This window comes from Lonchura striata, chromosome 16 (assembly GCF_046129695.1).
Source record: "Lonchura striata isolate bLonStr1 chromosome 16, bLonStr1.mat, whole genome shotgun sequence".
NCBI lineage: Eukaryota > Metazoa > Chordata > Aves > Passeriformes > Estrildidae > Lonchura > Lonchura striata.
In genome coordinates this window covers 6,919,856-6,936,923 of record NC_134618.1, presented here as the reverse complement: position 1 = coordinate 6,936,923, position 17,068 = coordinate 6,919,856, and the positions used below count along the sequence as shown (strand labels likewise).

Genomic DNA, 17,068 nt, shown 5'->3' with positions numbered 1-17,068 from the left:
ATGCTTCTTTTAAGTATTAGTTGTTGAAGTCTGCAGAACATCTTGTACAAATGTAGTACACCCCAATTTTCTGTACCATCATTAGTCCAAAGGAGACAAAACTAAACCGTTTGGTGTAAGCTACACCAAAGTGCATTCAAGTCCTGATCTGCACAACCAAGGCAGCCTGTCAGCTCACACTAATCACATCTTGTCTGGGATTATTGGACTGTATTATTCAGAAACTTAGAAGAACTACAAAGCAGCCTGATTGGTTGTATTTTTTTTTATTAGGTTTATTATGACTTAGAGTTTCTATTACTCCAGCTGGGTAAACCACATTTGAAAGTAAGTTTAACTGCAGGACTTCAATTTCAACCAAAATCATTTTTGCATGACTTTATTGTAATATAGATTTAAATTGAACATTTAAAACTTACTTCATTAATAAGCAAGCCAAGCTCAGTAGCTCCAGTGCAGGATGTACTTTATGTAACTGCCGCACATTCAGGTTAGATTGGATGTACACGGAGAAGAGACCGGGCAACTGCACGACTCAGAGGAGAAAGCAAAAGTAAGCACCATTTTTACCAAACTAAACAGTTCTCCAGTCAGTGTTCCTTCCTGAAAATCAACTCACTTCTGGCTCCAGGAGCTACAGTTTGGATATAGCTGAAAGCTATTTCCAGAACATCAGTTTTCTACACTGGTACAAGAAATAGTCTTCAAAGCAACAGGTACTGGACTCTTTTTTATTTTTTTTTTTTTTTTAAGAGACAACCTGTTCTCCCGTGTTTAACAGGTGAATACATGCATTTTTGATCACTCTGGCAGAGGTCAAAGAGCAAACAACAGTTGGGGCTAAATGAAAAATAATCAAAAGTTGCCAAATATTTAAGATACAAGCAAAAAAAAAAAAAAATTTAATTCAACCAGTTTAATATCAAAATCTGCTTTCTTTCAAAGAAAAATGGCACAATTAAATAAGAAGCTAGACGAATTTAGTTTTAGATGGTAGTAGACTGAATTAATGCTTCAGAGCATTAACAAGATTTATTTCATTGCAAGAAAGGGGAGAAGTAATTCCAACAGGCTCTGTATTTGGGCTAGACCAGCAATACTGCTATAGTTCAGTCCCTGTGTACAGGACTGGTACCAGTACAATGTCACCTTTACCACACCAAGAATAAAGTGTGTTAGAAGTTGCAGAGCATAAGCATCTTATTGTACAAACCAGTTAAAAAATAAACAGAAGAGCTGAAGAATGGTTCTCACGCTTGTCCTTCCTATAAGGACTCCACCTTTCTTTTAGAACAGAAAAATCCTTCTGCCAATAGTCTAATAAATACTAATGTATATTCAGATACCATCTTCAAAATCTTTGCTGAAAATGAAGTCTCCAAAAGGAACTAGCTTTATGCAGTATTAACATCTTACATAAACTAAACTTTATGAATTGTAGTTAATAGCAGTAACTGAAATTAATGTATACTGAGTCTTCAAGTGATGTGCAAGTTCAGCTATGTAACACAGGTGGGGGTTGGAGCAGTTCTTAGCACTTCTCTGGACAGTCCTGACAGCTGTCCATGAACTACAGAGCCTCTCACCACAGCACTGTGCAACTCCTGACATCCTCAAGGGCTCTTCAGTGTAAAGAAATGTGATGGAAGCACCACAAGGCAAGGAAATGAGGCTCAAGTAGAGAGCCTTGAGTATCTCACACAGCACTGCTGTCTTGCCTTGACTACAGACATCCATGAGAGGGTATAAAGGGCAAACTTACTGTGAAGTCTGCTTCAAACAGCAAAGATAATACAAAAGAGATCTGACTCTACAAGCACGTAAGCAAAAGTCTTGAAGAGCTGGGTATTAACATGGAGCTCAAGGTGCCTTAACTTCACCAGAAACCACAAATTTTAGTACTGGGAATCTAGCATAACTACATTTAATCCCAGGATCAGCCTATGCTTCCAGTTAAAACATGCACACCACCTCTCTAAATACTCCTTTCTCAACGTGCAAGGTTGGAGCTCTTCATTTTCTTATTCTTCCTGTGTTATCCCTTTCCAAGGCAGAGATTTAGAGGCCCTAAAGCCAGAGTTCTCCACCAAACACTTCCTCCCTGTACATATAAAAATAGTCAGGACACTCTGAGACTGGCATCTGTCCTTCCCCATTCTCAAACAGATTTGCAGCAGATCAGTCTTGATCTCTAGTTCAGTTTTAGACTATGCTTAAGTTACGGCAGCCAGAGTTCAATCCTATGAATGTAAGCTAAACACAAAAAGAAAGCCATTTATCCTTTTTAATTCATGCTTACAGCATGTTTATCCAGAGTTTTATAATCAACTTCCAGTTTTAAATTATTTTCTTAGCACTTCACAGAACCTGCATGTCACTCCCTCCTGAAGGGGATGGCATCACAGAATCTTGTTTAAGTTAGTCCAAGTTTCCACATGTGACCAGAAGTCTTACTTGTTAGAACACACCCCTTTTCCAACTATTCCCCACATTCCCTCTCCTCCCACCCCTCCCCAGCAATGGGCAATTACTTCACAAGAAATGTAAAATAGGATATGGGTGTACACAAAACCTACCCTTCACTAATACTGAACAGAAAAGCCTATTTTCCAATTACAGGACATTTTTCTCTAAATTTAGGTCAGCACTGGTGCAGTCTGCACTGTGTATGATTACCACAAGGATAATACCAATAAGTACATATATTTTCTCAAACTGATTTCAAAGCCTATGAAGTTAATTGGGGAAAAGTTTAATATTGCTACTTCAGAGCACTAGAACACACAAAGTGAATCCAATAAAGATCCTTGTATTGATTCAATATTAAGTATTAATTGCATGACCATCATAGCACCTCTTTACATTATCACACAATCACCAGAATTATCAACTGCTTTTAAAACTAAAAAGGGTACAGTCCAATATTTATAACTTGCACACTGTTACTATACAGAAACTAGGTGCATGGTACAGTGCTGCAAAAATGGAAGCCTGCAGTTTTGACAAAGATGCCAAGTCATGTTGTAGACAATTTCAGTCAAACTGGCAATACTGTTTAAGCGAATACTCAAAGCAGGAAATAAAGGACAAAAAAAAATCTATAGCCAAATAAACATCTGAAATTTCCTTTCCCTTTAATAATACAAGTAAGGTCACTTTTAGCCTTGGAACAGATACATGTTCGCCTATGATGATCTTGCTAACTACTACACAATATCCGATGTCCTCTGCTAAGAATATAGTTTAAGAAAGCCGCAGTTACAAGAGGCATCTAATGTAATATCTAAAATTTCCTTTATGGCATTTATTGAACTCTTTGTCTTAAACAGTGAATATGGAAAGATGGCCTCATGTTTCCTTTTCAATAGTACTCTGAGGATCAAGTGGCTTTCAAGCAGCATGGTGGGTTTGAAATTTTTGCAGTTTAGATCATTCTGTTGCGTTTATGAGTTGGTGAGTCTGTAATGACATCGCCACACTGGGCTGAGGTACGCTTTCTAGTTCCACCATTGTCCAAGTGGAGTGCCATTTCTTCTGATATGAAAGTGTTCAAATCAACATCATGGAGTCCATTTCTCCTTCGACTAGCATTGGAGCCACTGCTCACGTGAGTAGGCGAGCCTGGGGTACTCGAGCGAACACTTATACTAGCCATTGCACCACTAAGACCTGGGGAGAGAGAGAAAAAGGGCTTCAGTCAGACAGCACAGAAAGTTCAGTTCCCACGTGTGCCACACAGGATCGCACTCAGCCAAATTCCACTGAGATCTTAAAGACACTTCATCCTGCTATTTGTACCACTCCAGTCCAGAGCACACCTTCTCAGCTTTCAGTCTGTGTAAGCCAGTGATTACCAGAACTGCTTTTTATGACATTAAAAGTGAGCTATACAGCGGGATGTAACAGCACACTCCGGCAAACATTAACTCCATAGGCATGACGGGCTATTCAAAACAGGGACATCCTCAAGAGCAGATAAATCAATTTATAGGCTTCACCAGAGGGACACAGCCGTGAGAAGGACTTTTGAGTTGAACTGACCTGGTCTTGTGTCAATACCATCACCATGCTCCCTTTCACTCCCTGAAGGAAACTGCAGTATGGCAGCAGGTCTCAGACAGGTGTACACCACACTAGTGCATAAATACAAACTTTTATTTCATGACTAACACTAACAGCCAACACATTAGTATTATTAAATTCAGAAATGCACTTGAAGAAAGGAAAACCACATTACAATCACCCAAAATTTGTTATCAACAGATCTGACAAATCACTGTCACAGGTACCCTGCAAGTACTTTGGTTTGTATTCAGATTAATAGTGTTCAATTTAAATTGAAGTTTTTTTTCTTGTAGAAACAAGGCCGTAAAAAGACTTTCATATTTCTTTAACCTCTGCCTTCTGTAACATTACAATTTTACAAAAGTGGGACATTGTGAAACAAATTTAGTGAGGACTAATACACAAGGTTCTAAACTACTCTTCTCAATTTCCAACTCAGGCTGTATTTGGAAATAAACACGAGCTCAGAGATAAGACAAACATCTTTGCTATCATAACTTTTTCAAATCTCAGTATTAGAAGAGTACAGAAACATCTCTTGGCCCTAGGAAAGATAAAGCTAAATCTAAACATTTTCTAACAATTCAACGAAATGTTGAACTGTCCAGGAAGATTCCACTCTCAGATTTCCACTCTCTTCAAAATTTTTAGAGTTCTTGTCTCCAGTCTCAAATATTCTATAGCTCTGTCCAGCCATCACAAATCTTGTGTGTGCATTAATTCACATCTCCGTTAACTGTCAAATGAGCAGCCAAGTCTTGACTGACAAGTCAAGCCTAAAAAAACCCAATCCATCAGCTGCTGGCAGGCCAAACAGGCAACTTCAGATGCTCTTGGAAGAGAGGACTGCTAGAACTACATCAGTCACCAGAAACCTCAGTTAGAAGCTGAAGTCTAAAAGCCATCTGCAGCAATGGCAGGTTGATACACAAGTCAGGATGGAGCAGCCCAACCGACTTCACTCTATTGAACATTACTAAATGAACATTTAAAGTTTCCAACTTGTACCAGCACAGGAAATACTTTACACAGATCTGGCATTACACAACAACCAGCAGACACAGCCACTAATCACAGATTCTTTCTTAGGGCTCTTGCTTACAGCTCCAAGTGGTGTTCAAACAGAGCCCAGAAGCATGGTCTGAACTCCATGAGGCACCCTGCAGATTTTATTAATAGCAAAATCATTGTTCATTCACAAGGGCAGAAAGTATTTAAACAGAAGATGCTGTTTTAGTGTAAAGGTAACTCAGAAATGAGGTTTGTGACAGCATTCCCAGGATTAAAGACAAACTTAAATTCAAAACCATTAGGAAAAGAATTTCCCATGCATCTACCAAATAAAGAAATGCAGCTAAACTTGTTGACAAATGTATGATAAAAAGTCAATTCAGATACCATATCTTGGATAAACTACTAACATATATAATTTGGGCAGGTAACAAATCACTTCACAATTCAAAGACATCAGTAGTTTAATTTCAACTGGCATGACATACATTAGAAAAAACATTAATTCGTCCTGTACAGTTAAATTGGAAAAAATCTGACAGCATACAGGTGACATTTTTTCAAATCCAAACTGATTGTAGAGATTTTCCCCCACATCCCTATTCCATGCAAAACTGCTGTGACCATACAAGTTCAGTGTCATTACTTACACTTAAGAGTCAACAATTTACATCACTTATCAGTCATTTACTGTTATACAACTCATACCAAAGGAGCAACATAGTAATTCAGTTTTAACATGACTTCTTTTTAACTACATCTAGTGCCCAAGTAAGGGAAGAAAAATTATTCCAAATAAACCCCAAAACTGATCTGTGATGTCAAAAGACATTTTTTGGCACCACTCAATAACTATGTTTTCAAGTGGAGACTTTTCAAGTAACAAGCATTCTAGAAAATTGTTGATACGGTTAAAAGATGCATCTGTTACATGCTGCAACATATTACAAACCAGACTACCAAAGTTCACAAGCAATGCCTAAAGCAGTCACTGACTTCCCAGTATTTAGGTAATGCTGAATCACTGTACATTTAAATAGACAAACAACCTTCAGGAGATAATTAGAAGTCAAAATCTTCAAGCCAACTTAGTGTCTAAGGCAGGAGAGTAGCTCTGCATTAACTTCTACAGATCAGAATACAAGGATATTGCATCACAGCATGGGCTTTGAGCTAGAGGTTAATTCTGCATCTCACACAGGTATTTAGTACCAGTAAGAGTCATGGCTGGGTACACTGACAGAATGACAGCCTCAGCTCCTGGCAGTTAACCACATGACACAGCACTGCCCATCCATCCAGAAGAGCAAAACTGCCAAATGAAACACTCAGATCACAGTTTGGATTTGCACATTAAGATTGGCTAATTGAGCTAACAGAGAAAAGTCAAAGCAAACTCAAGGCATACATTCAAATATCAAGATGCCACTTTATAGAACCAACATCTCTGAGAACAATCTGCAATGCTTAAAATAAAAATCTACTTTTGGTCAACAGGAAAAGAGTGAAGTTTTTCCTTGGGAAGCTGTGGCAAGGCAGAGGAAATCTCAGAAAAACCATTTACTGTGAATTACTCAAGTTTAAGCTTTCAGCAGACTCAGAGCTCTTCCCAAAGCATTTAAAGCAACAATTGACACTAGGAAGTGGTAAGATGACATGACTGTCAGCAAACACCATTTCCCAACTTCAAATTTCTATATTGTGATTAATATGGCCTAACCACAGGCACATCAGTTTTGTCCATACAACAGGACAGAGATCCAAAGAGCTGCTGAAGTGGCTTCACTTTTTCCACAGTCTCACATCCACCTCTGAAGTTTCCCACTCCTTTCTACCAGAAACCTTTATTCTTAGAAGCCTTTAAGAAGGTCCCACATGGCTCTTACCCATTTCTGAATTTGAAAGGTTTGAAGTGGAAGACGTATCTCAAAGATTTTGCAGTACCTAGTACATTCTCTATTGTGTCATATCTTTCATCAACAAAATGACATTTCATAGACAATGATTTTACAAAGAGTTATATTTTGAAGGTCCTACAGTACTATTAGAAAGAGCTGTGACCAGTACTAGCCAATTTATAACTAAGTACATTCCAAAACTATCAAGATATTAGAATGCTTGACTGAAGTGTGTTTCATGCATTATAAATACTTAAAACTGTCAACTCAAAATTAGCAAGTTTATCACCACTGGCCAAACAAACTGTAAATGCTGTTTCATCTGCACTACAATCATGCCCATGTACAACTTATTCAGGTCACTATCACAGCTACTGTTCCACATAGTGATAGTACTAACTATTGTTTCTATAAGTTTTAATCAGGAAGTATCAAAAGGAACATTCATGCTTAGGTAGTGTGACTAAAGCAGGAATTAGTTAACCCCAGATAAATACAAAATGGCATGCAGAGAGATCCTTGTCCCTCTTCTGTCATATTCACCCTTTCATAATACTGGCTCAAAGAGCAAGTTTTAGCAGCACATACCAATACACAATTCCATCACAACTATATATATATATATATACACACATACACACACAGCCTTTAAATTAAACTGTGTCAGACCAATCTGAACTCTGTTCTTCCATCCCCTCTTTGACCAGCTGCTGCTTCTCCACTCTGCTAAATGCTCCTGTTTTAAACTGCACTTCAATATTCTGAGAAGCAAATATGAAGGCCTAGTGGAAATTCAGACTCTTAAGCGGCCAGGTCACACACTTCTAGGTGTAAGTGCTCTCCCTACCCACAGAGAACAAATCATATCAATTATACACATCAACATTAAACCTAAGGAGAAAAAGAACTAGTGTTCTCTCACCGTACTGTTGCCCTATTTTTTCCTGAATTCACCTAATTTTTGATTAAGAATGCTCAAGTCAAATTAATTTCAACATTACCTTTCTAAGCTTGCTTCCTGCCCCTCCTCCAATCACAGCATTTTCTCCCATTCTGCTGGGAGGACAGTGTGTGAACATGGAGCACATCCCACAGTGCAGGACAGGGGCTGTGCACCAGACTTGGTACAGCAGCTACAGCCAGGCACAACGTGGCCAAGCACGTGGCACTGTTTGGGAATCTTGTACTGTTAACTCAGCTTGATGTAATTCTGCCATTTGAAACTCATCTCTTACAGAACTGGAAATGTCAATAAACATCCAGAGAGTAGGTGAAGATACATCATACTTTTCCTAGCTGCAATGACATTTCAGGGACTAATGGAAGTTAAAAACCCAGCTCTGTAATTGAGATGCTGGACAACAAAGGTATTATCTTCTACTACACATCTTAAAACACCAAGGATCAGACTGAGGTTTCATTAAAGTTTCAGAAAACTGCACTGGCATTTCAGAGTAAGACCTCACTTATTACCTTGAAATAATACTCAGTTTTTCTAAAAGGCTTGAACTTCTTTTCAAATATTCACAGTTCAAGTCACCAGCCCTGCTTTATTTCAGAGGTTACCCATCAGCATGCTAACAGCGAAAAGTTGATAAGGGAAAAGATGTTGTTTACCGAAGTTTACTCTCTCAAGAGTAAGTGAGAATAAGACTTTGGAACCTAAGTAACACTAAAAACTTCAGTAACAACTGCAAACCATAATTGCCATGGAATTAAAATAAAAAGGAGATCACATACATCTTAAACATTCTCATGCCTAATTTTTTTGTCATGATAATTTTGCTTTTAGCTACTGTAACAGGTTCTTCTCTGCTCTTCTGCTCTCAAGTCTTCTTGTAGTAGAAAGACTTGATAATCAGTATCACAAGATTAAATTCTGGGGTCAATATCCTGACCAAAAAACTTGTCAACCATCTTGCAGAGATAAAATACAGGTCAGAGGTTACAGGGCTGGAGACAAAAATCCAGTTTTAAGATATTTCTTTTCAGATGAATCATACAGTTTAAAGATTGTACTGATGCCTAAAGGATGCTAATCTCTAATGTTTTAGTCTAGCATACACCTAGAATTGTGTTTGATGTTCCAGGAAATATTGAATTATTAGCTATTTTGCTAGCCCTGCTTCTGTCAAAATTTTCAGATGTGCATATGATGCATTTATGATTACATGACACATCAAAAGGTAAGATCAGCAAGCTATAATGCCATGATCTTTAGACACATATTAGTACCTATTTCTGAGAAGTCAATACACCAGCTCTGCTTGCACTGAGCTTTACTTGGTGCCATAGGCTATTCATACCTACCCCTGCTTTACTATAAGAGGTCTTGCTGCAAGCAGCAAAGTTTTAGCATTATCTCTCAAATCTAATTCAACCCATCCACATGGCTAATGAACAAATACTCTATTCCCACCAGGAAACCAACCAGCACAAAACAGCCTCCCACCTTCACATGCCAGCTGGAAACTCCTCTCAAAACCTCTGTGCCTGCTCCTCACTCTCATCAGGTTCTCATGCTCCCTCATGATACTTAGAAGCAGCACTTTCAAACAGTGTGCTAAAAATCACAATAAGCACAGGCCTAATGAGGACAATTTACACACACCTGAAGATCCTTGGCAGGTTTCAAAATCAAAACATAGTTCTGAGAAGCCCTACAATAAATAGGAAATGTGTTCATGAGATTGCTTAATCACAACTTCCTTAAAGAAAAAAAAAAAAGGGGGGGGGACAAGCTGGAGTAATGCAGATATTGTAGCAATAACCTAAAAGCAGCTATAAGGCCCAATACAAGCCTAGTCACTAAAGGATTAGCACAAAAGCATTTGTGTCAAGGACCAGATTGAAACTGATATGAGGAGAACCTAATCCAGAAGGTGACTGACATGTAATCTTGTCAACCAGCTGATGAAGGGGAAAAGTACATTTTGAGCCCCTGCAGTGCCACTACAGAGGACAGAACTTCCTCACAATTCTGCATTACATTATGAAACATGGGAAACTTTACACATTGCTGTTCAGATCCTCATCCTTCAGAGAAGTTACTTCCATAAACCACCTCTGTACAAAGCAGATGCTAGGAAATGATACATGAACACAAAAAGAGACGTATTACCAATAACAATGCCTCCAAGTTTACTCAAGAGAGCTCACTGGGCTGAAGTGAGCCTACCTAAGCTCCTCTCACCTGAAACTGAGACTTTACAGTTCAATCCAGCTCCACAGATTCAACTATATTTTCAGAAAAGCATTTTTATGAGGGTGCTTACCACAGTGAAAGCCAGCTTCTACAGCTGTTCTCATTAAATTAATTTTATCTACACTGAGTAAGCAACAGTGGTGCACAGAATTCCCTAGCCCCCTTCCAGTATGAGACAGGAAACTGCCAAAACCAACATGAGTGAGTGGGGAAGCTTGTTTGGTTTAAATGGCTGTACCTAGTCAGTAACAGTGTCTGGACTAGGCACCTTTAAAAACCACCACAGCACAGCAGAAGCCAAGATTGCATTTTCAGGAGTTCACGCTTCTAACTAACCCATCAATTCTACCCCCAGAGTAAGAATATCCAGACAGTAGAGATTTCATTTAGGTTGCACTTCTAGATAGCTTAATTTTCATTTTTAGAATGGTCTAGGGTTTGTACCTCAAGGTATCTGCTACCCTTTTGAATTTTAGTAGGCATAAAACCCAGAGGTGAACTGCCTCATCTCACCTCAAGAGCAATTTAAAGCACATCTGTCTATCACATAATCCAATACAGAATAAGCTACTGAATATTCATGCCTGAAAAGAGATACACCCAACATTACTGGTGATGGCAAGGAAGGCAATTCAGTATGACATTAGAAGACACGTAAATCTGAAAGTGAGCTAGACCAAAGCTCTGACCAGGACTCTATTTAAAAAAAATGTGTAACCAAAACACCTTTTCAAGGGTACTTTAAGTAGAATGCTGAACTGCATTATCCAGTGCCTAACAGGTACTAGAGAATTAGAGACAGAGCCTCAGACATCAAATTCCCTCCCCCTAAACCCTCAGAAATTTGCTAGTAGTCAAATCTTAATGTTTAATTAATTGCTAGCATAGTACTGACATTTTCCAAGAATTCTGTTTACTTTAGCATTGGTATGAATGCCCAGTCTCTTCATGCTTCAAAAACACTACCAAGACTTGATACTTAACTGCTGAGTTCACAGCTGTGCAATATTACAGACCCAAATTTCATTTTTATTCAGTACCTTTTCTTCATTCAAAATACTCAACTATACAAATTTTTAGCAGCCAACACATGCCTTATACTAGCAAAAGCTCCCTTAAAGAATGAAGAGCATACCTTCAGCTGGAACACCAGGTACATGACAAATTACGATATGCCAAACATGCTTTAAGAACCCCCACCCAATTTTAACCAAGTAGTATTGAAAAAGTGAGTGTTACCATGCAGAGCTATGGCTTCACGGAAGGGTTGCAAATCAGTCTCTACAGATGAGCTAGTTTCTGTTGAAGTAGCTCGGTTAGGGGATACTACAGTCAGTCTTGGGGGAGCTCTAGAATTTCTTGGAGGAGGGACTTTTCCACAAAGGAAGCTGATTAAGTCTTCTCTTCTAATAGTTCTTCTGCGTTTTTTAACCCAGGCTAACACATCCTTATTCCGACGCTGATAGCCAATCTGAATTCCTAAATCAAAGCTTCGCTGGTGGGCATCCACACTCTCTGCAAGAAGACAGAAAAAAGTTCTTAGTGTTACACAGCAATGTACAGCATGGCACAGCACTGATGTGGCCTCCTACCAACCAAGGAAAAGAAGAAGTATTTACATCTTCTACAGGTTACACCATAAGGCAGCACCAAGGCAGCTGCAGCAGCAAAGAGAAGCTCCATAAAACCTGAAGAAAATATTAGCCAAAACATTCCATCCTATTTATAAGTCAAGTAGTCAACAGCAACTCCAGCACCACTTAAACAGCATTTACTATATCTCAGGTCAACACCAGAGCACTGTTTATTTACATTAAAAACACACTCAGAGCTTGTCAGACTGATTTAAAACAATGGACAACAGAATTAGACACACAAAGTGCATCAATACAGCCAGGAAGCCCCAACGTAAGAAAGGAGTAACTGCTTTTTTTCATTCTGACAGGTAAGGAACTGCCAGGAAACTCAAGAGCTCTTTCAAATTCTTCTATTTTCAGCTAGGTTTCAATTGCAGAGGCAATTCAGAGGCCACAATTTTGAAACTAGTTAGAACACAACTGTCCCCAATGCCTTTCAATTAGCCAACATACCGTTGACAAAAGCTAAGAAAGCTTCCTTCTCCATTTAGGAATCCATGGCAATTCTGATATACAAAAATTTTAAACACACTATTTACAATAAATCCTATTACAAAATGCAACTTCCCTCTCTGTTAATGTAACCAGTCACCTGTGCACATCAGTTATAACTGTGTCTCCAATGTATTAAGTTGCTTTCAAACTTCGGGAAGTGTATTTCTGGCTACCAGTTTAAGTAAGTTTCAAACCACAGTAACAGGTGGAACAAATCCTGTTCACTACACAATTATGCTCATCTTGTTTGTCATAAGTTTGCTATCAGAGCTTTGACAACACCTATTTCAGTTTCATGTACAGAACTGTTATGTTGCTCTTGCTCCTTAAAAGACATGAACATAGCCACTCCAATTTTGTTTACTTGAATTCCAGAATTTTTTTCAACGTGGCAAAGCTGATTTAAACAGCATTTAATATTCTTATTTTATTAATGAAGTCCAAGGCAAAAGCCAGAGGATAAAGGTATTTCTTTAAGAACTGCTATCCCAAAATACTGGTTTACAAACACATCTAATGTATCTTTGTCACACTTCAGAACCTAAAAAGTACTACTACTAAATGTTATTCTTGGACTTGTATTCTAAGGCACCACTGGACAGAGCATGAAAGACAGCAGTGAGAGCTACACTGCCAAAGAGCAGCACTTCAAACCTAACACAAAAGACTAAAGCCACCTCAAACTGAGCTAAGCTAAATCTTGGAGCTTTTGGAATATAAACTAAACAAGTAAATAAAGCACACTTAACCTGTTACTTTTATCCACTCTGTACTACTTTGTAATCTGAAGGCTACATTGACAAATGCTAATTCCTCTGAAAGCAATGGTAACACGACAGATTATTCCTCCTGCCATTTTATACTCCACAGCAGCCCGGACTTCAATGCACTGGCAGTAAAAGCTGCCCAAACACTCTGGAGCCAACTTGGAAACTGAAAATACTCCTTTAATCACTTCCTGAAATACCAGGAGTGTCCTTCTGAGGCTTGGAGACCGGCTTTACGTCAATACCCTGCTGTCTTTGTGTATGAGAATGCTTTACAAAGTGCTAACTGTGAACTAGGTATGAGGTCAAACACTGACTGCTGATGCAGCCCAGAGAAGTTTCAAGCATCATTACCCCGGGTAGATTAGATTTTTATGGTAAAAGCCACAACTACTTTGTTTACAAAGTTAAGCTGGCAAAACCTAAGCAGCCAAGCTGCATATATTCTCAAATTACTAAGTCAAAATCAACTTTAGAAAATATTCAGGGCTTTTTTTAATGAAAATAAGGTAAAGTTACAGGCTCAGAAGTCTTATTCTAACATATACCTAGAACTTTCCACAGTGGCCTTAAGTTCTAAATCCTACATTACAAAGCCATGCCTTCACTTTTTTAGTGCAATCAAGATAATGAAGTGCCTTGAATGCAGTCACTATCACCAGCACCAGAAATTCAGCACATAAAACCATCAGTGTTGTGTGATATTAAACTTCTAATCTATATTCAGAAGAAATGCTGACATTCAGACATCATGGCATTCTCATTATGCACTTTTCCTCGGGTTGCTCTTGTTAAAAAGATGATGCCTCAAAAATCCAAGTTTTTTATCAGATCAGAAAGCAGCTGACAAGGCAAGAGGCAGTTTGTGGTGTTCAGTTCACCACACCAAGTATTCCTTCAGTATTTTGACAGAGTCCTCCAAAACAAACAGTACTGAGAATGTGAAAAACATGAGGTTTTTTTTTAAGAGCCATGTTCACCACTAGGGAAAGCAAGCTCAGTAAGAGACTCCAACTTGTCAGTTATGACAGTGTTCAGCTGGTTCTACCATGTTAACACCAAATTTCTACTGACTTGCAAGTTAACTGAAAACTGAAAGATGGCATTCCTGAGTAACTCAGGTACTTTACGATCTGTTTGAAGAAAATATTTGTTTCAGGTGCTGTTTTTTTGTTTTTCTGACTCAAGTCAGATTCCAACTTAAAGTCTAGTTTCCCCAATCACCATCGGTTAATCACATCATTGCCAAAAAAAAAGGCTCATTTTGCCTAGAGCACAAGTAATCTAACATTTTAACCATAAATAAACAGCCAAATTCTTCATACTAAAGGTGCTCTAAGGGAGAGCCATGCCATCTGTAAAGACAGACTGTAATTATTCCAGACAATTTATTAATACTACCTGCTGCTATCCTAGCACCATTCTGAAATGACTATTGTCCCCAGACACGTTCTAGTGACCCACTCCCTCAGGCCAGCACCTTCCTGCTCTGCGGTGCTGCCCCTTCACATGACCTGACACACACACGCAGCACTCAAATGCATCTTCTGCAGGAGACAAGACTCTGGCAGTGAGGGTTTTTCACCTACACCTCCTCCTTGCTCTGTCCACATCTGCCAGAAACCTATCACCCATCACAAATACATCAAGTTCAACTGCTTAAATCCAAAATAACAAAACTGGAGGCAAATGTAGAAGCATAGAGGTAGAGCTACAGATAATGCCATAGACAGACCAAGGAAAAAAAAAAAAAAACAACAAGGGAAAAAATCAAACATCTGGAATTTTAAAGTGCTTCCCTTCCTTGGAATGGAAGACAGTGACAATGGGAATCACAATGTGCCAATTTCAGCTTTCACTGATATGCATTGCATTAGCACAACCTTTTAAACAAAGTAAAAACCACTGAATGATCCTTCTGCAGACTAGAATTCCTGGGACAACCCAAAGAACTGCAGAGTTCAGAAACACCCAGTAAACCAGCACTAAAGCACATCCACATGCAGAGCACACTCCTATAAAAGTTCTGGCTAACACTGCCTTCTTACAGCCACACTGAACACAGACATAATGACATTCTAGTGCTTAAAATAAACTGAGGCTTACTTAAGAAGCCTCAGTGCCACAAGAAGATAAAACTTTCTGTCACATAAGAGCTATGCAAAATTTTATGAACACTAAACCGAACTTCGCTTCACCACGAAAGAGAAGGCATTATACTGACACCCCAACACCTAATGCACCATGAAATATAAACAATACAGGGAATTTCAGTAGTTTAACAAGCCATTGTACACTTCTCTTGAATTCACAAGAAACAGACACATGTTAAAATACCCTTTTTCAAGGGTCTCAATGTAAAACCGATTTTAAGTTTATGAGTCATTGACATGAGGCAACAGAAAAGATTCAGCTACCGTCAGCTAAAGTGGACCAGGGAAAACCTGCAAGATTCAGGAAGCAGTCTCGGGTTAGATTTTATCAGGGTGAATAAGAGACATTAACAGGCCCTACTTATGAGTAAGCCGGGGCAAGAGGCAGAGTGGGGCCCGGCTCGGCGGAGAGGGCTGCCGGGGCAGCGGGGGGGCAGCCCCTTACCTTTGTAGAGGTTGGTGACCGCAGTGGCGGCGTTCTGGAAGGGGACCCAGAGGGAGAGCCCCGGCTGCTGGCACACCCGGTCTGCAGGGAGGGAAGGACACACGCTGTTTATTTTGGAGTCACCCGCTCCGAACGGCCATGTTAGGTTTCGCCATTTTGTTCCACCTTCCGGAGGCAGCTCCGGCTCGGGGCCGAGCGGGGAGGGCGGGCAGCGGCCCGGCCGGGGCAGCGGGCGCGGTGCCCCCGGCGCGGCGGGGAGCGCCCGGCCGCCCCCGCCCCGGCCCCGCCGCACAATGAGCCCGGCCCCACTTCGCCATTTTGTCGGGAGTCTCTCCCCGGGGCTGGGCCGGGAGCCGCCGGCAGGGCCGGGCTTCCCGGCCCCCCCACTCCCGGCACTCGGGGCTCGCCCCCGCCGCCCGGACCCTCCCGGAGCGCCCGGCACCCGCGGCCGCGCTCCGAGCGCCCCGGCCGCCGGGGGAGGCGGCGCGGCCGGGCCGGCGCAGGAGCCGCCCCAGAGGCCGCGCCGGGCGCTGTCCGGGCCGCGACCGCCGCTCCCCTCCCTCTCGCCATTTTGTTTTCCCGTCCGTCTCTGAGGGCGGCCGCGGGCCGGCGGCCGCTCCTCCCGCCTCCTCGGCCCCTTTGTACCGCTGCGGGCGCCTCCCCACCCCCCCACTGCCCCGGCCCCGAGCCCACCGCGCCCGGGCTCCGCCGGCCTCCTGGCCGCAGCCGCCCCAGCTGTGCCCCCACCGAGCCCCTGACCGTGCTCACCCTTGTACAGCTGCGCCACGGCGGTGGCCGAATTCTGAAAGAGGTGCCAGAGCTTCTGCTGCTTGTGCTCGGGCTGCGCCGCCGCCTCGTCCTGCAGCTCCGGCGCCAGCGCCTCCTCCTGCTCGGCCTCAGCCAGGCACTGCCGCTCCCACTTGCTGAACCAGTGCTCGGGCCCGTGCTCCTGGATCTCCGCCTCGCCCTCCTCCTTCTTGTCCTCCATCCTCCGCCCGGCTCCGCGTCCCACCGCCGCGTACGCCCGCTCCCGACAGCCGGTCGCGCTCTTTCCGTGCGCCAGGCCGGCCCTACCTCACCCCCATGCCGGGCCCGCCCGTCGCTCGGCCGGCCCCAAACACTCCGAGCGCCGGCACCGCCCCGAGCGCACTGAGAGCCCGGCCGAGGCGCCTGGGAACGCGCAGCCGGCCCGCCCCGCCCGCAGCGCCCCATTGGCCACCCCGCCCCGGCACCGCCGGGCCGTGCGGAACCCCCCACGCTCATTGGTCCGCTCACGCGTCCGTCAGGCGGGACACCCCGGGGGGCGGGGCTAGCGCAGCTTTGGTTACGCCGTCACAGCCCCGTGCCGGGGGCGTCGGCGCGGTGCGCGTGCGCAGTGCGCTGCCTCGCGCG

The 17,068-nt window shown here is 42.0% G+C and overlaps 1 protein-coding gene across 1 annotated transcript; it reads right to left on the bottom strand.

Moving 5' to 3' along the window:
• Positions 1–250: 250 nt before the first annotated feature.
• HAPSTR1 (HUWE1 associated protein modifying stress responses) lies at positions 251–16,815 on the bottom strand. Its single transcript, XM_021539935.2, has 4 exons — positions 16,445–16,815; positions 15,677–15,757; positions 11,419–11,694; positions 251–3,669 (listed from the first exon to the last, which is right to left on the bottom strand). Exons 1-4 carry the CDS (start codon positions 16,662–16,664, stop codon positions 3,425–3,427), a joined length of 822 nt encoding a protein of 273 aa, XP_021395610.1. The 5' UTR covers positions 16,665–16,815; the 3' UTR covers positions 251–3,424.
• Positions 16,816–17,068: the final 253 nt, after the last annotated feature.

Bases quoted from the DNA above. Each gene is read 5' to 3' on its own strand.
- HAPSTR1 (XM_021539935.2), bottom strand. From the start codon at position 16,664: ATGGAGGACAAGAAGGAGGAGGGCGAGGCGGAGATCCAGGAGCACGGG. The intron at 15,758-16,444 runs GTGAGCACGGTC...CCCTCCCTGCAG, and splicing joins CGTGGCGCAGCTGTACAAGG to ACCGGGTGTGCCAGCAGCCG. The intron at 3,670-11,418 runs GTAACACTCACT...CTCTCTCCCCAG, and splicing joins TGAAGCCATAGCTCTGCATG to GTCTTAGTGGTGCAATGGCT.